Genomic DNA, 22,662 nt, shown 5'->3' on the forward strand with positions numbered 1-22,662 from the left:
ACAACTACGTGAGAATGGAATATAACTATGGATATGAGTTAACTGTTTGATAATAATAATACAATAATAATAATAATAATAACAATAATAATCATAGTAATCATAATAATCATAATAAATTATATAATTCAGTGTTGTTGACCTCTCCACTGTGATTATGCATTATTACACAATGGATGGAAGAGTTAATGCCGTCATTTGAAAACAACAATAGTACTATTGAATTCCCACTCGTCATCCTGGAGGAGGGGCGGGGGGGGGGTTCTCCTTCTGTGGCTTCTTCACTTTTCCCCCACAGTCTGGCAGTTTTCGCCCCTCCCCACTCCATTTGAGAATGGGTTTACGGTCTAATGAAATCAACGTGACTTTGATGACGGATAAAAGAGTATTAAAGAGTATTAATTTCCTCTTGTTTCCACTCAGGGTCTGAACATCCCGGGCCCAGTGCATAACAGATGGAATATTGTTGCTGTATGGGTTTCGGTTTCACCGCCCCCATATTTTGTGAGGTTGGGGAACAGCCTCCAGGGTGGTGTTCGTCAACGACTTCGCTCGCTTCTGCTGCGATTCCAAATAAATGAATCCGGAACGAACCCACGAACGACGTACGCCGGGATTTCAAATGCCGCTAGCCAATCCGCGGTCGCCTACGACAAACAACCTGACCAATCGAAGCCGACCCCCGCGGCCCCCCTCGGGTCCCGCCCACCCCCCCCCGCGGACGACCCCCCCCACCCGGAAACGGCGGCGGGGTCACGTGACGGGACCGTTTGCGCGTCGTTGTCATGGAACTGGTTGGTGGGGGCAAGAGAGCGGCGCGCTGATTGGTCGGCGCGTCGTCAGCCAATAGGGGAGGCGAGCTTTGTACAAACGGATGGTGGCGTCGAGGACGCGGCGCTGCGGAACGAGGAGGGGACGTTAAGGACCAAAACACCAGACAAAGTTGCAAAACTAACGAAAGCACAAATTACTCTTCGGATACGCGACACCAACGTACGCACCGCCGCGTACGTAACATGTATGTACATAACTCTTGTTTTCTTCGGAGCTCTATCGGACGCACTGGGAGTCTGGTGATGGAGCTTGGCGTTAACGGGCATTAAGTTCGCGTTTACCAACACGGAGCCTTAACTAGCAGTAAACATGAAGTACTGAGAAAGTATGAGAGATAGTCACTAGGGCCAAGTCTAAGCTAAGCGACTTGTACTTGTCAATACTGCTCATTGGCCGCTTGTTATCTTTTGTACATCTTCAAACTAGCTTTGACCCAAATGACTATATACTATAAGTATACAGGATACAATACTATATGTTGATCATGTAATTTGATTGTTTTCTTTAAAGCAAGTGGCAAAGCAGAACTATTTTTCTAAAATTGCTGGTAGACTTCTGTTCTTTCCCTCTCCTAGTTTATGATAGGTGTGGGTATGGTAGTGCGTGCCAGTTTCACCCAATCTACCTTTCTATTTTTTGTTTTTTGTTTGTTAATTCAATTATTATTATTATTATTTTTATTTATTTTTTATCGCTTGTGTTGTGGCAGCCTCTCCACTGTGCAGACCTCCCTCGTCCTAGTCATCATGGACTCATCTCCAGTTCTTTGTCAGCAAAGTCAAAACAAAATTCACGGCGCTCACATGAGGTAAAGTGCTTTGGCGATATAGCATACACCTTCTTTCTTCCGTTATGTTTCCGAATGTGTACTTGATGAGAACAGCATCGTCTGCAACAACCCTTTGGTCGATGTTGATGCTTTACTCTATTTAATTCTCTCTATGCAGGATGAAGAACGAACAAAATAAGATGCCTGGAAACCCTTCTAAACACCTGTCTGTCCCTAACATTTCCAAACAAGATCTTGAGAACCGAGACCCAGGAAACATAGAAAAAATCCCAAAGTCACCTGCAAGACCAGGTGTAAGTAGGCTTCCAGTGCTTGCAAAGTCCCTCAAGCTTCAGACTCCCAATGACTTCACTCAGTCCCACAAGAGGTGGGAAGCAAAACCGCTGGCTGTAAGTGCATCTTTTTTTTTCCTTTGGTGCATAAAAACAAGCCAGGCTATTAGAGTAATTCATTTGTCCATTTAACCACGTTGTGTCTTTCAGGGCAAAGCCAAGACAAAGAAGCCATGCACCAAGCCTGTGCCTTTTAACTTCTCTCAGCCCAAGAATACAAGAAGGGCACCAGAATATCAAAGGCCTTTGAATGTTGTGACATCAAGGACTGGCAATCGAACGAACCAAGCTGTAAATATTTTGCACATTGCCCATTTAAAAGGAAATGGCACAAAAGCGCAGGTTTTGGCACCAAAACCCCTCAGTACAAAGCTTGCTGTAGATTTAATGTCACCTGTCTCTGCCGTACAACACCTGGCAAGAGCCAGCCATTCTGCTGTTCCAGAGCCCAATGGGGAATTAAGCCAAGCAGGCGCAGACGCCTGTTCGAATAACCTGGAGCGTCTCAGTCTCAAAGACCCATCCACAAACCTTAACACTAGCCAGAACATGCTGGATCATGACTGTATTAGTTTATCAGCAGGTTTAGGAGGTAAGTAGATGTGTCTGTTGTCTTCATATTCAATAATTTAATATTGAAATTATAATTTCCTTTCTTGGAACATTTCTTAATTCACACAAACTTAATTAGCCTCTATTTGTACTGTTTGGAGAGAGGTTATCACTGTTGCTAAGGGTGAGCTCTCACTTTTCCCCTTTTAGGCAAAGAGAAGGTCTTCCAGATTGACCATGCAGCTTTTCTTAGTATTCTTAGAAATGAAGGAGTTGGTGCCGTGGGTCTGGGATCTGCAACTCCGCCGACAAAGCCGTACAAGTACCTCGTAAGTTGATTTGAGCCTGATCTCCAGCTGCTCATGAGGCAGATCTGACATCTTTTATTTACTGTGAACTGGGTTACATAAAAATAGGTGGTGTTCTTTATGTGTTATTCTTTCAATTGAAAACCGTTCCTCAGTGTTTGTACTGAGGCTAGTTTTAACAAATTGCTGGGATTTCTATAAAATAAAATGTAAATCCCACCAGCTTTTCAGGATGTTTATGTTTATGGTCTTCCACTTAAGATTAAAAAATTCTGGAACTGCAAGTCTTTCTAGGTTTCCAACAATGTGTAAGAGCAGAGTAGGCCTGTTAGCAGAATGTCTGCGGGTCCTTAACATATCTTAAGTTTAGTCTTACAAGTCGAAGTGTATTTGTATAGCTGTATTTACGAAGTCCTTTATCGCAGTTACAGTCTCAAAGGGCTTTCTTGGTACACTGTCGCAGCACCTCCTTACACAGAACCCTTCCACTGGGAAAGGAAAAACTCCTCAAAACCCTAATGGGATATGAAAGATACGTTGAACGTATACAGAAAATGCTTTGTTGTAAGAGCTCTTTGAGTCAAAATTGTATCCAATTGTATTTTATTCAGTGTTGATTGTGTTGATTGGCTTCCTCTTTCCTTGTAGCCCCAGCGGGTGTCCCTCATGAAGAAGGTACAGAAGGCTGCACCCATTTCAGGTTGGCATAAGATTGCGCGCAAATAACTTTTGCCATAACCTTTATTAACCTTAACAACAAAGTAAGAGTCCTTATAGAAACATTTCTGTTGCCCCTCTTATACCTCATCAAAATGAACAAAGTGTTAAATGTACGGACTGGCCAATAATGGCAATTATGAAAATAAAATATGACTTGTATCCTTCATTTTCCAAACTCTTTGGTCAAATTAAAATACAAAAGTTGAAACTAATACAAGGCAACCAAAAAAATATAGAATTAATAATATACAATGCTCGTTCATACCATGGTTTGTATTTCAGTCAATATTGAGGGCTCTCAGCCTGTGAATGAAGGAGTCACTACCATGGGACAGGAATGTGCAACTCCACAGTCCACAAACTACAATTACCTAGTGAGTTGGTTTGATCAGACTGTTTTTTTTGTTGTTGTTTTGGGGGGGGGGTTGTTGTTTTAAAATATTCATCTATTCTGTCGCTGCATAGCCATCCTGATGGTGTAGGTCCAGAGTTTGTTTAGAAAAGTATTTTCAGTATGGGCCATTCTTTTCTTCCAAGCCGCAGCGAGCATCCCTCATGAAGAGCCGACAAAAGGCTGGACCCACTTCAGGTTGGAATATTATTGTGTGATAATAAGGAATATCATAACTATCACTAAATGTATGTTTGTATAACAACATTTTGGTTCATACAAAATGTATCCAAGCTTGATGGGCAATCATTATTTTAAATATAATTTCGTTTTTAACTCAGAAATATGTGAAACTACAAAATAACGTAAACAAAAACAATATAACATGGTAATGTAACTGGTATGCCTTGATGTTGCAGTCATAGTGAGTATTATTTCATTGCACTGTATATTGTTGGCTGTGTTTTTCGTGTAGGAGCAACAAACATGGTGCAGTTCTCCCCGGACCCCACAGCAATGCGATGCATCCTTGAGGATCAGGGGGTGAAGGTCCAAGGCAGGGGCACCTCAATTTACTCTGTAAGTGAAAACAAGTGTTCATTGCCTTAAAGGCCTCTCCGAGTACCCCTTTCCCCCCTGTTTTTATTGTATTTATTCATTTTATTAAACCAGAGTACTGCTATGAAATTAACAATTTATGGCCAGAGTAGCCTTGTAACGTGTTTAGAGAGATGGTCTCTGGTTCGGTCCCTGTAATTGCCAGTGTGTTCAAAACGAGCACAGGTTTGTTTTCAAATTGCCCTCATGCAAGATGTTGAGCCCCAGCTTACTCACAACCAAGGGGGTGTTGCGGAGGCGGGAAGTTGTGAATGCCACATTAACACTGGTGAACGCTTGGCAGTGGTTGAATGTTTCCAGGTTATAAATCTACATATCAATTATATTGCCCTTTACTCCTACCCTCCTTCATAACAGCTACTAAAAGCTGAGGATAAGAATCGCACACCTCAAACCGTTTGGCATGGTGGAACTACATTTTAGTCTTGTTTGCACCCTCTCCTGGTGCTTCATTTTTTGGTTCAGCCTGACTAAAAGGACATTTCTGAACCTTCCACTCGCCCTGCCCCACTTGTCATTGTGTGTTGCTGCACCACCCTCAGTGACGATGCGATTGCCTCAAATCTGAATGTAAATACATAGTGATGCTTTACCTCCCAGGCTCAGAGAGTTCCTGTTAAGAAAAGTCTGATAGAGATGACCGGAGGACCAGCTGGTGAGACACTTATTTTTATGCCCATTACATTCTCAATGCCAATGTTTAAATCCCGGACGTGAACTATATGGCTTATTTCATCATCCCTAATGGCACACAAAGGGACTCCAGTGATGAAGTGGACACCTCAGAGGGTCCCAGACACCCAGCACCGGCACATGTCATCCATGGCCAGTGCACATGTGAGTCCAAGTCCTAGTTGTGTTTCCACCCCTGGTTTCCCTGCAGTCGCAGTCACTCCTGCATCTCATGTTTTCTACAGAAGAGGCTTCTGTCTGCGCACCGGACGCCCTATGCCAGCTCTTCCAGGCTCGGGGGCCATCTGGTCTGCAACATGGGTCTGGAGCCACATAAGGAGGTGGGGAACTGGAGTGGAAGAGCTATTGCTAGGACTGATGCCAGATGTCTAGTCAGACTTCTTCAACGTACAAAAACCTCCAGCAAGAGAAGATGTCAGATGCTGAGAAGCAGTACAAATATACTCCTATCAACGTCATGAGTTGAATAGATAGCTGTAAATTATAGAGGTTGCTTGTGAAGATTTAGAGAATCTCCATTTCAGCACTGCGCATCATGTACATTACACAATTTCTTTGGACACCAAACATTTGTGCACAAGTTCTCGGCCTGATTTTACCCAGGACAAGGCATCAACAAATCTACACAAAATTTAAAAAACATGATTAAATGTTTTTTTTTTTTCTGTCAGGATGTTGTCCAGAAGTTATTTGGTGAAGTCGAAGAGCAGAGTGCGAATGTGTCGGACAAAGACCACTGTACACGAGAAGAAAAGTGCTTTGTCCAAACTTCAACGGTAAGATATGCTGGTCTGTACAGGGTGGCTGAATTTGGAAGACTTGTGTTGTATTTTCATGTCTCAATATTCACGAATAAAGTTATTTTCTACATCCAAACCAAACATTTTTATCGGTAGAGATTACACATGTTGTGTCACTTCACCCGATTTAAATTCAAATGAAACGCTGACTTGACTTCTCCCCTTCTCCTCTCAAAACAACAGGGAGTGATTGGTCGTGGCAAGAAGCAAGAAGAGAGGGAGGAGGAGGAGGAGGAGGAGGAGGAGCAGGAGGAGCAGGAGAAGCAGGAGCAGTCGCAGCGAGGGAAGAAGAGTGATGACGTACAGCCCTTCATTCAGGAACAGCACAGAGAATCTGTCATTTTCTTCTCCACGGGCAAAAAGCTGCTCAGGGCTCCGTGTGTTGAGAAACTGTCTCGGCTGGAACAACATGGCGTTGCCCCTGCGACACGGGGGTTAGTGGTGCCGGAGCGTGAAGGGAACCCCCCTGCCACACGACCCACAGGGCAGGGAAACGCCGTTCAGAGTGTCCAGCCAGGTATCACTACGCTCGCGTCTTCCTCCCACTCCTTGATCTGACTCTTATGTTACCTCTTACCTCTCTTATAATATGTTGCATCCGCAAAGGCCCGAAACCGAATGCATGCTTCTTATTCACTCCTCTCGGAGGGGCTGAATTGCGATGGATGCCATCCGAACACCCTCGGTAATAAATCAATTAGAAAGATGTTAAAGGGGTTCCCTTGCCGACAACGCCATATTTCTCTCCATGGGAATCCTGAAGGGATCAAATTCACTGATAACTTTGAGGACACCCATGAAAAACCCATCGTCAGAGCGGCCAAAGTTCTGCTGTACTCCGGTCAATTGAGCCGTAGTTTGCCAAACCTTGTTCCATCAACCACCGTTGTTGTTGTTGTTGTTGTTGTTTTTTTGGTTTTTTTTTTATTGTGCAACTATTGAGGCAATTAGGAAACTATAGATATCACTTGTTCGAGAGTGAGGGTCTTGCAGGTCCTGTGAAAAGATAGCTAGATGGATTAATCGGTACACTAATCATTAAACTCAATTCCCCAAGGCCAAAATGCATCATCACACATGGATTTTTCCAGATTATTAAACTTTCATTAAGAAAAACAACTTTTAAGTATACAAACATTTTTTTTTAATGTTTTCTTTATTGGCGTCCACCCACCTCCCACATCACAGTTAAACCCCTGATCCCACTATTGATGTACAGTATTACTCATGGAGTGTTTTGGAATTTTTTTCATACAATGCAAACGTCCTTTGGTTCGTTCGCTAATTTGAGTTGGATTGCAGCTACAACTCATGCGATAACTCACAAACTTATCTCTTCCAAGACTTCTTGGCCCACAGGACCTGTGCTCTGAGCCCGGCGGTGGTGTTGCTCCGCAGGCGGCTACCCCCGCTGGAGGAGCTGCGGCTGGACGAGGAGGTTGCCACCTACACCTCTCTCCCTGCTGTCGCCCGCCAAGCCTTCGAACCCCACGTCCCGCGCTTCGGAAACCCTCTGGTCTCCATTCTGCATTTCCAGGAGTCCACGGTGAGTTTGTTGACAACTTGACCGCATAAAGTGTTACTATAGTTAAATATATTGTTTTGGTTCTTTTTTTAATGATAATTTTATTTTTATTTTTATTTTTTTCTAGTTTTTACTTATTTTCAATTATACCCAACATCCATTTGTTTGCAACATATACTGTTTATGAAAGTGTGTACAACGCATAGCACAGCCGCATTATTTAAATGATTACAATTTCAAAGAAACAAAACACCCCACCCATCCCTCCCACTTCTCCCTCTCAACCACCCCCCGATTGTCCCCTTAGGTCCAGATCTTCACAAGGATTGATTGTCCGTTGAGGTGTTTGTCCATCCTAGAATTGCAGGAGTGCATCTAATATAGTCCCTAAAGTTTTGCAAAGAGCCTTTTAGGGTATATCTGATTTTCTCCACTTTCAGAAACTGCATAGTGTCTCTAATCCCTCTCATAAAGTTGCAGTAGGAGGTGCTTCATCTGGATGAGATGTATAGCGACCTAGGAGGTAAATGCTATGATTACATAAGTTTTGCCTTTAAGGGAACGACTTTCAGGAGTAAATCCAAATAGGGCACATTTGGGGTTGGGGGTGATGTCTTTTTGAAACATCTCACTGTGTGCCTTAAAAATGCCGGCCCAAAATGTGCTAAGGTTGGGGCAGGACCAGAACATCTTTATGCAGTCTGCTGCTTGGCCTTTGCAGCGAGGGCATGAAAGGACTACATTTCGAAAAAGTTTTGTCAGCCTTGCCTTGGTCAAGTGTGCTCCAAAACAATTTTGAGTTGTATTAAAATGTGCCTGGTACAAGGGGAGGTTTTCTATATTAAGTCGAGCACTTCCTCCCATTGATCATCCGTCATTTCATCTTCAAGATCATCCTCCCAATGTTTCTTAACATCTTGCAGTGAGTGAGGGAGGATATATTGTTATAAAGAATAGAAATGAGACCTTTGTGATATGGGGATAATGGCAGAATATGATCAGCAGTGTTGTTTTTTTGGAAGATCTGGAAAGGAAGCCAAATGTCTAATTTGGAGATATCTAAAAAAAGTGAGACTTTGGTAAATCGAATAATTGAGATACTTGTTGAAAGAATCCAAAATTGTCTTCAACATATAGATTATAAAATAATGGGTGGAAAGTTATGATTATTCTTGATGGGGGAGTGCACCGCTGTTGCGTGCAAAATGAAATGAAATGCCTTCTGAATTGTGATGAGATTCTGACTGAGTGATAGACCACTGGATTAGAGCAAGATTGATCCATGTGCCTTTTTTTTTTAATTTATTTTTAATTTTTTTAATTTTTAAACACCGTCCCTAAAAGTCTCTGTACGAGAATGTAGAGGTAAAGTGAGACCCGATCAGCAGTGGCTACTGGACATCTCTGAGCGGAGAAGGGGAGAGCCTTCGCCCTCTCCCTCTCACTCTCCGCTCCAGTTTGAGAACACGGTAAACTGCATTTACACCGTTTAAATTCTCAGATTTTTCCTGGCGGAATAAAAAAAACCCCAATAAAAACCTCTGTGATCAACGTCAATCATGATCGATGGACTCGATTGCCGATGACTAATTTGGTAGAGGATTTAATCTTAAATCGGCCCTGGACTACTGCACGTAGTGGTACTTTGTGTATAAAGCGCCTCATTCTACACCGAGGAAGTCCTCAGATTGTCTAAGAGCAATGGTAAGAGGTTCGATGGCGAAGACTAGTGGTGATAAATTGCAGCCGTGGCTTGTGTCTCTGCCAAGAGGAAAGTACTCAGATTTCTGTCCATTAGTAATTACTGCGGCCAGGGGGTGAGAATAGAGGATTTTTATCCAAGAAATAAAAGTCCTCAAATCCAAACTGTTTTGGGGCTGAAAACAAATATTGCCATTCTATGACCCTGTCAAACGCTTATACAGCGTCAAGTGATATCGCCATTTCGAGGGAAGGGAGAAGGGGAATAAACAATGTCTGAAAGTTTCTGAAGTTTGAGCTCGAGTGCCTGTTTAATATAAAGTCTGTTTGGTCCGGCAAAATTATTTGTGGTATAATCTTCTCCAGTCTTGTTGCCAGAACCTCGGACAAAATGTTATAGTCCACACTTAGAAGACAGATTGGGCGATAGGAGGAGCACCGGAGTGGGTCTTTACGAACTTTTGGTAGGAGTGTTATTGCAGCTCGCTGTAAGGTTTTGGGGAAAGACGTCCAGATGACAGAGATTCATTAAACATAGAAACCAGCAGAGGGCACAGCTCAAGTGCAATTTTATTTTTTTATTATTATTATTATTATATATATATATTTTTTTTTGCATTTTAAGGATTTGATGGCTTCTAGAATCTCTGCATTGGGGATCTCACCTCCCGATAGAGTTTTGTTCTGCTGGAACAGAAGGGAAAGTTAGGTTATCAAAGAAGAGATTGGGTCGTGAGATAGGATCCCATTCAGAGCTGTATAAGTTGCTGTAGTACTGCCTGAAGGTGCTGTCGATGTCACCTGTTGCACCGCAAATCTTGGGAAGAAGACGAGGACTGAGCTTGACCAGCTTGCTGGTCTTATCACCTGAATGGTGAACATTATATCAAGCTTTTGTAATTAACTATGTGGCTTTGTCTGTGAAAAGTAAGTTATAGTCTGTCTGTAGTCTAAAAAGGGGTTGGGGAAGGGGAGGAGCAGTAGTGGCGGCGATCAATCTTATGACTTAGTGACGACTGAGATATGTAATTACGTTTGAAATCTCTTGCTTTCTTTGCCCCGTTTTTACTCCATTTAATTTTTTTCAGAGCTTTGTGCCTGTGCGTGTGGATCCCTCCTCGGGCCCCAGCTCGCCCTGCTCCTCTCCGCTGCGGGAGCGATGACTTTGCACTATGGAGGTTCCTCCGCCGCACTTGCTGAGGAGGAAGGAATTGAGTCTGTGGAACTTTTCAAACCCTATAGTATTGATAAGTAAAATAATGTATACATTTTGAATGATGCATTGAAATTTTTTTTGTTTTTTTGTTTTTGGACGTGCTCAATTTGAAAAAAAGTGAGTGTGTGTGTGTGTGTGTGTGTGTGTGTGTGTGTGTGACACAACTGTGGCAACTCTGTTCATCTTTGTGTCAACACTACATTTTTGTATCAGGATCTATATTTCATCGTATCAGAATCTTGAGTAGATATGAAAATGTACATATTCTTAATGTACAGTGTCAATAAAAGAAGTTCAACTTGAGCACGATTCTGATGAGTACATTACACTTAAAAAAACAACAACAACAACAAATAAATAAATAAACCAATAATGGAAACGAGCTCGTTGGTGCACGTTCAGAACTGCAAAGCTGCACTAATTCATCCAAGTCACCAGTTCCACACATGACATCAACACGTTTCACACGGAGACCAGAGCTCCTCGTCGCGACGCGAGGTTCGTCTCTCTCTCTCTCTCTCTCAATCACTCTTTTTTTTTTTTGAGATTCGGTTCTTGAGTGACTGAAGATACGTTGGATTCTCCCGATTCCAACCCGTGGTCGGTGCAGCGCGCGGCGGTGGGCGAGGGAAGGTGCATCCCGAACGGGGGAACGGAGTTGATCGCATGGACCGGGGACGTGTACGTCAGGCGCACTCTGTTTTAGAACGACACCCGAGTCCTCGACCCCTCTTCTTTGTGCCGCTGCCCTCGACGTTGCCCCTCGGCCATTACGTTCAGTTCGCCAAATCGAACGATCGCTCGCGTTGACTCACGAGTCGTTTCAAAGTATTCGTCTGTGACGTTGGGTGACGTTTCGGCGGTGAGCGGGATGAGGAGGAGGAGGATGATGTTGTTCACAGGCTGCCGTGTGGAGTGAGGTTGTTTCAGTGTAAGAAGTGTGTCATGGCTGAGTTAAGGTTGGTGAAATGTACCTGCGGTGTCTGTAAGGGAGGATAGCGCCCGAACACTAGTCCGACACCAAGCCCCTTGGGTTTTTTTTTTGGGGATTTCTTTATTTATTTTATCTTTTTACAAATATGTCAGGGATCATGTGCAGCATCACGAGGGGGCTCTGTCCGTGGTAATGCTCTTTGCTGCTGATCGCCGCGTCAGAACCGAGCCGCGTGGTGACAGTGATGCCTGGAGAGTTCAGCTGGTGGTGGGAATTCCGGCTCTTTTTCGGGAGTCGGATCATTTGGTTCGGCTCAGCAGCCAGAGCCGGCTCTTCCGGCTCCCAAGCGGAGTACCGCTCCTGGGCTTTTAGAATGCAGCGAAACGCAGCAATGTTTTGACCTGTGATTGGTATGTCTGCACATGTATCACTTAAAAATGTTCTATTTAATTATACTGAGCCTTACAATTTCCCGAACGCCATAATCTGACATTACGTTGGGTCTAAAAACCTTAAATAACGTTAAAACAACATTCATATCGATGGTTAAAGAATAAGCCCTAGTTGTAGAACAAAATAATACACTACGAATGAAATACGGTTGAAGTACGGTTGATAAATGACAACACAACTCTATACAGATAAGTGTGTTTCATTTTAATCTGTTAGATAGAATATGGAACAAAAAAATAAAAATAAAAACAAAATACCGCCACGTTCAAAAATGCGTTTTTCTTTGCGATTTAAATTGTATATTGATTTAAATTGCGTACGTACAAAAAAAACATACAAAAGTCACACCATGATTGGCTCTTAAATGTTAGAACCGAAGTGAGACGTTTCTGGATCGTGTTTAACAAATGCGTCACGGGATCATCTTGTTATTCTGTCCTGTATTCATTTACAAAAGAGAGAGAAAGACAAATAAAACAAAAAATAAATGAATGGGCGCTCAGACGGGAGCCGACTACCATCGTTTGACTTTTAGCGACACTTTAAATCTGCGTAGGCAGCGAAATAGTAAAATCAGTGTGTAGACTTGGGGACACGTGGCACACCGTTCATTGAGATTTAAGCTACGTTTGCATGTTTACCGAGGAACAAGCAAACTAGCCTGACCCCGAAAAAATGTGACTGTTCAAAAAAATATATTCTCAAAACATTCTTTGCGTGATGGAGGAAAAAAATAAAATAAATCAGCATACTACATTTACACAGTGTATCGTGTTTGCGTCTCAAACTATCTGATACAGGTGGCTCCACGGCCTCGTGTTGTATATTTAGCTCGGACGTGCGACTGCGTGGGGGCATGGAGGTGGGGGCTTGGGGCAGGATGGGGAAGAGGTTCACTATAAAGCCCGCGCTCTGGCCCGTCCCTCCCCCGAGGAGCAGAGGCCAGTGTGGACGGGACGGCGAGCGCGCCAACGCTCTTGTCTCTTCTCCCTTCTTTTCCGCCAGGCAGGCCGTCCCCTTCGGGCCCTCTGGAAACATGTCCAAGACTCTGCAGCCCGGCATGGACCCCACCAAGATGGGGGTGGGGCGCTCCATCGCTGTGCTGACATCTGGTGGAGATGCCCAAGGTGAGCGAGGGGGGGGGGGGGGGTTGGGCAGGCGGAGGCTGGGAGAGGACGGCGCGTGGGAAGGGGTGTTAGGGCGGCTGCTCGCCGAATACGTCGGTTTGGCAATCGAACGCCGTCGAATCTATCGACATGGATCCCGCATAGAGAGGAGGGGGGGGGGGGGGGGGAGGTGCTTTTTGCGAAACGTTGACCTCAGCGGTGACACAAATAGAAGCGCGGCAGAAGACCGGGTGGTTCTGGGATGGGTGACCGTTTCGCGGTGCTGTGGGTGCGAGCGCCGGCTGACTTTCTCGAGAGGCGCCAGAGCCAAAAAAGAAACACGTTGTGGTGCCTGGGCGTTTTAAGTTGTATCTCGATGTGACTTGGGAGCCCCTGGTAATTGTCCCGACAAACCCTGATCACTGTGTCGCCACGACTGATCTGCTCCGAGAGACACACACACACACACACACACACACACACACACACACACACACACACACACACACACACACACACACACACACACACGCACACCCCTTTGTTAGGCTTTCCGTCTTGAACCGGCGGAAGGGGAATATCTATTAATAAACGCCTCAGTTTAATCTTTGCCACGTGGTGCTGTACATCGAAACATTCCAAATGTTCCCTTAACCTTTAGCGTGTGTACTCTATTCAACCCTTGTCACCTTCACATGTCCACGTATTTCACTTCTTTGAGGCTAATTTTAGTGGCCGTGACCTTTTTGCGGAATGGCGGAGCGGACCCCCATCCTCCCACAGCTGCTGTCTGCTGAAACGAGAGCCCTCCACGCCGGCCTGCCATAACACACGCTCAGGCCGTCGTGGCCTTTAGCGGAGAAATAGCACACAGCCAGGCCTCTGTTCTCACCGGAACTATATTTATCTATTGTGACCCCGATTGACATTTCAACCGTTTCAAGGGGTGTTCAATTAAAATGTTGTGCTTTTGGTCGGCCTTGACTACTTCGTTATGTGGTGTAGAGTTGTGATTGTTGTTTTTTTTTGTTTTTTTTTTAACTTTAGTGTTGTCGTTGTGGCATGATTCTATTAAAATGAGCCAAACCCCATTATTATTCTTCCGCCCCAGGTATGAACGCAGCTGTGAGGGCCACAGTTAGAGTCGGTCTCTATACTGGAGCCAAAGTCTATTTTGTTCACGAGGTATAGAATCCTAAATATTGTATGTAGTGTTTTGCAATGCATGGTACAAATTTCCAATATTACATGTAATACAAGGATTTTTTTCCTACACTTGTGTGATATATGATGAGGATTCTTGTGGTTGCAGGGATATCAAGGACTGGTGGATGGAGGAGACAACATTCGACCTGCCACATGGGAGAGCGTGTCCATGATGCTTCAGCTGGTGAGTGTGGACTCTGGCAGACACAGACAGCATGCAATTTACCACAGAAGCACAAGTGACACTCCTCACACCTCGGAACGAGCGTCTACGAAGACCCCTGTTTCCCTTTGAAGTGAGAGTGGTGGATAAGGGTTGTAAGAGTTGGGAGAGAGCGTCCTCGAAACAAAGGGCTGCCCTAATGCACAGATCGACATCTTTGAAATGCAGATTTTATGGGGGAGAACAGACCCCCCCCGCTCCCAAAATCTCCCGTTCTCTGAAGTCTCAAGACAAAAGCGAGGTCTGATTCTCCCCCCATAATGTGTGGCCCGGATAAGTACAGTAAAGACAGGAGATAGCAGCACAATAACAAGACTTAGCCTGAGAACCTGATGAATCTGTGTTCTATTCGCTTTGTCAGATACGCCTACTGCCCCTGACCCCCCTTTTTTTTCTTTTTTTCTCTCTCTCGATTTTCTACCCTGTCTTGTTTTATTATCTACACTGCCTTGTTTGTATTTTGTTTTTCTATTGTAAAGTGTCCTTGGGTTCCTGAAAGGCGCTATATAAATCCCAGTTGTTATTATTATTATTATTATTATTATTATTATTATACCTCAGCGTGACCGATTTCCCTCGCCAATTGCAACCGTTTATCTAACACGGGGCGGTGTTTGACGCGATACAGAGGAGCGCCGTTGATTGTGAGCGTTGGTAACGCCCGCTTGGAAATCGAAGATGAACAAAGAGATTCCAGAGTAATACACATTTGCGAACCGGTCTGGCGACGTCAGGCGAATAAATGCCGGTAATGAATGGGAAGCATAATAATAATAATAATAATATTCTCACGTACGAAAAGTATGGAGACGTTATCTGAGAGTGTCTGCGTCACCATTATTTTTATTTTTTTTATAAAACTGAAAAGTAAGGTCTGTTATGTAAGATGATGGTAACTGGAAGCAGCTAAGTCTACGTGGAAAAAATGAAGATTAAGAGCTCGTAATACACACTCATAACCTTTATCTCTGTCTCAACAGAGGGGGTGGGCAGCGGTGGGAGTAATTCAGGCTGAGCTCTGCAAAGTGTTTAAACTGTAGTGTCACGTGATGAACGGACGTCATAAGAGAACGCCATGCGATTTTGAAAGGTTTAAATCCATTTCCAGCGTTGTGTGTGTGTGATCGGATTTCGAGGAACCGCAGGCTAATACCTTAACGGGGGACGGTAGCTCAGGAGGTAGGGCTGGTGGTCTAGTGATCCAAAGGTTGCTGGTTCGATCCCAGGCTCCTCCTGCTAGCATGCTGTAGTGTCCTTGAGCAAGACACTAACCCCTAATTGCTCCTGATGGCTGCGTCCGTCGGTGTTTGAACAATTGTAAGTCGCTTTGGATAAAAGCGTCTGCTAAATGACTAAATGTAATGTAATGTAATGTAGAGCTGGTCGTCTAGTAATCTAAAGGTTGCTGGTTCGATCCCAGGCTCCTCCTGCTAGCATGCTGTAGTGTCCTTGAGCAAGACACTTAACCCCTCATTGCTCCTGATGGCTGCGTCCGTCGGTGTTTGAATAATTGTAAGTCGCTTTGGATAAAAGCGTCTGCTAAATGACGAAATGTAAATGTAAATGTTAATGGTGTCGCGTCTCCCTGTCTGCCTTCCAAGCCATGAGAGGTGCCTCTATCCCTGAACAGTTTGATTTTGCATGACAGGGCGGCACTGTGATCGGCAGCGCCCGTTGCCAAGACTTCCGAGCCAGGGAAGGCCGCATGAAGGCGGCGTGCAACCTGGTGAAGCTGGGAATCACCAACCTGTGTGTGATCGGAGGGGACGGGAGTCTGACCGGTGCCAATCAGTTCAGGACCGAGTGGAGTGGGCTGCTGGCCGACCTGGTGAAAGCTGGTGAGACGCAGACAGAGTCACAACGAGTCTTTAGTAAAAATGCTCCTGGCCGGTGACTTTATTTGATTTAAACATGTTATCTTTCCAGGTAAAATTAGCAATGATGAAGCCAAGAAATCCTCTCACCTGAACATCGTTGGCATGGTTGGTTCTATTGACAATGACTTCTGCGGCACCGACATGACCATTGGGACGGACTCCGCCCTGCACCGCATCATTGAGGTGGTGGACGCCATCACCACGACCGCACAGAGGTCAGACACTGCTGTGACCTCCCCATGTGCACGCTATCCATATGGGGCTTTACAGCTGTAAATAATAGTGAACAGGTAGAAATACGCAAAGAAATAAATAAAATATGAAAGATACAACACTCTGATTGGAATCCGGATGGCAACAAATGGCCAGTTTATAGAGTTACGGATTTCTGCGGTTCTTAGTGTTTCTCAGTGAATAACAAATTATAGGCAAAGTTAAATAAATTCACGTTGTACATTACAGAGCAGAGGTGTGTGACTTAACCCTGTGGTGTATTCCATAAAACCTAGGCTTGATGATTTGTATTTCTCATAACACAGTATGCCTTATGTCCCTCTGCAGCCACCAGAGGACGTTCATTCTGGAAGTCATGGGCAGACACTGCGGGTCAGTACTGATCTGTGCGCTATTGTGTGTGTGTGTGTGTGTGTGTGTGTGTGTGTGTGTGTCTGTGTGTCTGTGTGTGTGTGTGTTTAATTTTCCTGATTCAGCATATCTAACTGTACTGATGTTATATACTAAAAAAATAGTGCAAAGGCTCAATTCCAAAAATATCCGGCCGTGTGACAATCATTTACTATGTGTTTTTTTTTTTCTTCAATCTCTCAAATCCTTATTCAGGTTGAACAAAATATTGAGGAAATGTGCATGTGTTGTTGTGCACCAGGTACCTGGCTCTGGTTTCAGCCTTGTCCTGCGGTGCAGACTGGGTGTTCATTCCGGAGATGCCCCCGGATGACGGCTGGGAGGAGCACTTGTGCAGGAGGCTGGCGGATGTATGTACGGAGCAAAGATCAATGCACAGATCAATAGCCGGCCATCCCATTTGAGGAACTTTGCTTCTAATCAGTCTTAGCAGATGAGAATCACATGAATTTTAATGAGGTGTGTGTTTTTAGCAAAGGGCCAGGGGCTCTCGCCTTAATGTTATCATTGTGGCTGAGGGAGCCATGTCCCGAGATGGAAAACCAATCACGTCAGATCAGCTCAAAAAGGTAGACTGCTGCTTTTCAAGTCATCGGGGTGAATATATGTGATATTCTGATTAGTATGTGCTTCATACACAAGTAAAAGTTGATTTCTTGGTCTGCAGCTCGTGACGGACAGGCTGGGCTTTGATACCCGCGCCACTGTGCTCGGACACGTACAGAGAGGCGGGACGCCCTCCGCCTTCGATAGAATCCTGGTCAGTATTTCTGAAGATTTGCTAACCTATAGTGTCGATCCTGTCTCTCTCCCTCTCTCTCCTATCTCTCTCTCCTATCTCCTTTTCCGGTTTCTGTCACACAAACCCACACATAATGATCTAACCATGCGGTGTGTCTGCTGTGACCTCCAGGGCAGCAGGATGGGGGTGGAGGCCGTGATGGCTCTGCTCGAGGCCACTCCGGACACTCCAGCCTGCGTCGTCAGCCTCTCTGGGAATCAGGCAATCAGACTGCCACTCATGGAATGCGTGCAAGTGGTATGCCACCGTCTAAAGTGCTTTTCAGCTGTTAAAAAGGGAGACCTCTCGCGTAGGTCAGGGCATCTCGTGATACCTCTCTGATTCCCTTGACAGACCAAGGATGTCACTGCTGCCATGGGCGAAGGCAGATTTGCAGACGCCATCAAGCTGAGGGGAAAGTAAGGATGTTTTTTATTTAAAGTAAATAATAGTCCATGTCCATTAGCACAGGGATAGGCTTGAGACTTAAACGGCACCTTCTTTGCTGTTCACAGGAGCTTTGAGAACAACTGGAATACGTACAAGTTACTGGCCCACATCAACCCTCCTGACACCAAGGTAGGAAAAAACATTATTCGGTTTAACGCATGAGTGGCTGAGGGATCAATAAATATCAATATGACCTTGATAAATTGGGCAATTGTAACCTTCATGTTCATGTTTCTACTCTCTCCAGAGCAACATCAATGTGGCCATCATGAACATTGGTGCTCCGTGCGCTGGTATGAACGCCGCTGTCCGCTCTGCCGTCAGAATGGGCATCATACAGGGCCATAACATGTTGGCCATCCATGACGGATTTGACGGTCTGGCTCATGGACAGGTGAGATCACAAACATAAACCCTAATTATCTTCATACTACTGCATTGTCCACCGCAGACTACTGTGTTACACGTCCAAAATGTTTTACAGTGATACAAATCTCTGAGCGGCAATATAGTAATAATAATGTGCAATTATAATGTTATACATATTTTGTTACTATAGTAGTCGTACTCATAGTTGTTATAATAATAGTAGTAGTATTGACAAGTAGTGCTATACTTGGTAATTTTCTCCCCAGATTGAACCCATCACCTGGACTCAAGTGAGTGGCTGGACTGGCAAAGGAGGCTCAATGTTGGGCACCAAGAGGTAAAACATGTCTTTTTTAAATTTATTTTTATTTTTTATTTTTTATGACAACTTGATTTGAAAATGTGGCCGTGCCATTTTTTTCCTTTTCCATGTGTAGAACTCTGCCGGGGAAATTTACAGAGGAAATCAGTGTGAATATTGCAAAGCACAACATCCATGCTCTGGTGATTATTGGCGGTTTTGAGGTACGATCAATGAGACAATGCATATCAGTCAAACAAAGCCTATAATTTTTATACATTGCCAATCGTAGATTCACCTCTCAGGCTTCACAATAACCCAAATACAGTCATCAAGCCTCACCTTAACTGGCGTCTTGACAGACAGTACTTCTGCAGGAATGCATCTTGACCTGTCCACCTGTGTTGCAGGCCTACGTGGGCGGCTTGGAGCTGGTTCAGGCCAGAGAGAAGTACGAGGAGCTGTGCATTCCCATGGTGGTCATTCCCGCCACCGTCTCCAACAACGTCCCCGGCTCAGACTTCACCATCGGCGCTGATACTGCTCTCAACACCATCACCGCTGTCAGCAACAACGCGCACACTTACGAGATGCAACCCGGTGATCAACGCACTTATCTCCTCTTATAAAAACACCAACACCTTTCTCATTCATTCCGCCACAGACCTGTGACAGAATCAAGCAGTCTGCCGCCGGCACCAAGCGCCGTGTGTTCATCATAGAGACTATGGGCGGCTTCTGTGGTTACCTGGCCACCATGGCCGGTTTGGCTGCTGGAGCTGATGCTGCCTACATCTATGAAGAAAAGTTTAGTATTAAGGACCTGGTGGTGAGATAATCGAGTTCAGAGCAAAACACATTGTCCATTAAGTATTGATGTATACAGTATATTGTATGGAAGTACACACTGACGAGGAAGGAAATGTACTGTATGTTGTTTCTTTGTAGTTATTATGAGTCTTGCTTTTCAGTTGAATGTGGAGCATCTTGTGGAGAAGATGAAGACCACAGTCAAGAGAGGCCTGATTCTCAGGTGGGATTCTTTTTAAATATCCTTCCAAAAAATATGATCTTCACAATTTTTGATTAGAAAATGTGTCTGTCCCATAAAATCATTATCTAAATAAGGGGGTCTCTTATCAACTTGAAATGTAATAATGACCGGGGAATAGAAAATGTTTCAGGCATTAACTAATATTATTAAATTGAATTCATTATATAGAGACATTTTCTTGCGTCTGCGATGACGTCTTTTGTGAATTTTGCCCTTAGAGTTCAAAACAACAAGAAGTAGTGTTCATTTTATCTTGTAACTTCCTATTTTCATCCATTTACAGAAATGAGAACAGCAATGCCAACTACACCACAGACTTTATCTTTAACCTGTATTCAGAAGAGGGCAAAGGTGTCTTTGATTGCCGCAAAAATGTCTTGGGACACATGCAGCAGGTCTGTCAGCGTGCCAACTATCAGTGTACAATGATGTGCCAAGTGAGAGAAAAATCCATTCATTTCCTTGATGGCACTATCGCATGATGCTGTCTTGACATTTCTCTCCTATAGGGCGGAACCCCAACACCCTTTGATAGAAACTTTGGCACGAAAATGGGTGCCAAGTGTGTCCTGTGGCTGACTGAGAAAATGAAGGACTGCTATAGACATGGTATGTGTAACTTTGGAGGTTGATGACCGGTTTTGGATGTCGGATTATGAAAGGCCTTGTGTGAAGTGGTAACTATACTAAACGATTCCTCTAGGTCGCATCTTTGCAAACACACCCGACTCGGCCTGTGTGCTGGGCATGAAGAAAAGATCGCTCACCTTCCAGCCGCTCACTGAACTGAAAGAGGAGACCGACTTTGAGTAAATGAACACTGTTTCGTCCCCATTCAGTAAGTTGAAGTCACTTACTAGACGAGTTTCTCACGCAAATGATTTCTGTGTGGTGCAGGCACCGCATCCCCAAGAGGCAGTGGTGGTTGAAGATCAGGCCGATCATGAAGATCCTGGCCAAGTACGACATCAAACTGGACACGTCGGAGCATGCGGACATGGAGCATGTGATCAAGAAGGGGATTCCAAATGTGACGTTTGCGGAGAAGTAGACGCAGCGAGCGGAGTGTTGCTCGCAGGGAGTAAAAAAGAAGACGAGGACGAGATCATCACAGCTTCATAAGATCACTTAAGATGCTTGTCCTACCCGACTTCATGTCTGTGATCCTCGTGGGTCGGCTGTCTCACCCTTGAGGGGGACGTTCCAATAAAAGTACAGGACGTCTTCTTGCACTTTCACCTTTTCCTCTCGCACTTTGTGATCACTTCAAGAAGATTAAATGTCTATCACGACGCTTTTGTCAGGTTTTTTTTCGTGTCCTCATTTATGTTTATTGACACACGATTGATTGATGGCAATTTGGTTAGAGAAGAATTCACTACTCAGACAAGCTGCCCTCGCTTTTAATATTGGAACCCTGAAACAAGGTATAAAACTGTTCAGTCCAGACAGAAGGATACTATACATATCCTCTTGTGAGCTTTTTCTTTCAAAGTCCCAGTGTTTACCCTGCAACTAAAGTAAGATATGATGACACTTTATTAATCCCCAGGGGGAAATTCCGAAATTCAGTGTACCACATAATGGACTGAGGAAGTTGCGTTTACAAGGGTGTGAAAACAGACAAACAAAAGCAGAAATTTGGGCGTTCTGCACAGCCTGGCCCCCAGAGTGCACGTTGTCATGAGCGAATATTTTCTTATCACTGAAAATCTCACATTTGTCCAGGAACATATGAAGACTGACTCAACGTAATCATTGTAAAACGTCAAAGCGTGCAATAAAGCCTGCCAAGCGTATGACTTGCTGCTTTGATTCTTCTTTCACCATAGTATACACACTCTTGAATAAGAGGAACCTGTGATTTCTGAGGGCTACTTGCACAAGCTTCACAGATGGGTGCAGGAGTTAACATGAGCCACTAGGAAGTAGTGTCGTCACAGGCTTTCTCAATGGAACCGGTGCCAAATTACTCTGGTGGCTTTATCAAGTGAGCTCCTGGGTTTTACCCTTGAGTCATAAGCGTGGAGCTTTATCTGCGCTTGTGTTATGAGCAGGTGTTTTGACATTTAAGTTCACATTTTAAGTGATAGATTAGGCTGATAAATAAGTTATGCAACGTGTTTATTTGAAGAGAGAGCGTAAAACTGACTTCAGTTTGTCAAAGAGTTTGCATTGAGGACATTTCTCTTTAAATTTCTATTTACCTTTCTTAGAGGTCAAATAAGCCCATTCCTTATCAATGAATGCATATCGCTTTACTTTAAATATTCCATGTGTGCAGTCGTGGTTTTATTTCATTCCATTCAAATAAAGATGTTGAAGTCGCATTAAATCAAAACAAGGATGTGTTGATACTGTATAATAAAGTTATAATTCACTCACGAATGAACAGTTCTGCTCTTGGAAAATAAGAATACAATCCAGGAAATAATTTAAAATAAATTAATTTAATCCAATACATAAATGTAGTAAGAGATTAAAAAAAGGCTTAATGTTATTTTTTCAAGTGAATAAAAACCAATCTGAGATAATAATAATAATAATAAAAATAATAGGGTAAGGTAAGACGTACATAAACACACACATTCACACCTAGTTTGTAATCTCTAACCACTACAGAGCGATGGAGTCACCACGCAAATGGACGTTGAGAACCGCAACCTGCACATCGGATGATGATGTCACAAAGCGCCTTACTCTAAAACTCCTCTCGTTCCATTACCTGGTTAAAGTTTTTGAACATTGGTGTGTTGGTGAAGCCTTGAGGTTCCTTCACTTTT

At 44.0% G+C, this 22,662-nt stretch overlaps 2 protein-coding genes across 3 annotated transcripts; both read left to right on the plus strand.

The window, feature by feature from the left end:
* Positions 1 to 911: 911 nt before the first annotated feature.
* troap (trophinin associated protein) lies at positions 912 to 10,703 on the plus strand. 2 transcript variants are annotated; one of them, XM_080015379.1, is made up of 16 exons: positions 912 to 1,018; positions 1,544 to 1,642; positions 1,782 to 2,013; positions 2,107 to 2,548; positions 2,719 to 2,837; positions 3,465 to 3,516; positions 3,819 to 3,910; positions 4,074 to 4,125; positions 4,403 to 4,506; positions 5,146 to 5,200; positions 5,303 to 5,382; positions 5,463 to 5,558; positions 5,910 to 6,014; positions 6,222 to 6,555; positions 7,382 to 7,584; positions 10,353 to 10,703. In XM_080015379.1, the coding sequence occupies exons 2-16, from the start codon at positions 1,581 to 1,583 to the stop codon at positions 10,425 to 10,427; spliced, it is 2,103 nt and encodes a 700-aa protein (XP_079871505.1). In that variant the 5' UTR covers positions 912 to 1,018; positions 1,544 to 1,580; the 3' UTR covers positions 10,428 to 10,703. The 2 variants fall into 2 exon arrangements, with proteins under 2 accessions (XP_079871505.1, XP_079871506.1); XM_080015380.1 differs by having other exon boundaries at positions 912 to 1,007.
* A 2,079-nt stretch (positions 10,704 to 12,782) lies between these two features.
* pfkma (phosphofructokinase, muscle a) lies at positions 12,783 to 21,171 on the plus strand. Its single transcript, XM_080015378.1, has 22 exons — positions 12,783 to 12,994; positions 14,085 to 14,158; positions 14,286 to 14,363; positions 16,051 to 16,240; positions 16,329 to 16,494; positions 16,841 to 16,885; positions 17,166 to 17,274; positions 17,398 to 17,493; positions 17,592 to 17,684; positions 17,838 to 17,963; positions 18,060 to 18,124; positions 18,221 to 18,284; positions 18,403 to 18,549; positions 18,791 to 18,861; positions 18,962 to 19,049; positions 19,236 to 19,388; positions 19,490 to 19,654; positions 19,797 to 19,858; positions 20,163 to 20,274; positions 20,389 to 20,488; positions 20,583 to 20,688; positions 20,777 to 21,171. Exons 1-22 carry the CDS (start codon positions 12,904 to 12,906, stop codon positions 20,928 to 20,930), a joined length of 2,355 nt encoding a protein of 784 aa, XP_079871504.1. The 5' UTR covers positions 12,783 to 12,903; the 3' UTR covers positions 20,931 to 21,171.
* Positions 21,172 to 22,662: the final 1,491 nt, after the last annotated feature.

Source organism: Zeus faber, assembly GCF_960531495.2.
Source record: "Zeus faber genome assembly, chromosome: 15".
NCBI lineage: Eukaryota > Metazoa > Chordata > Actinopteri > Zeiformes > Zeidae > Zeus > Zeus faber.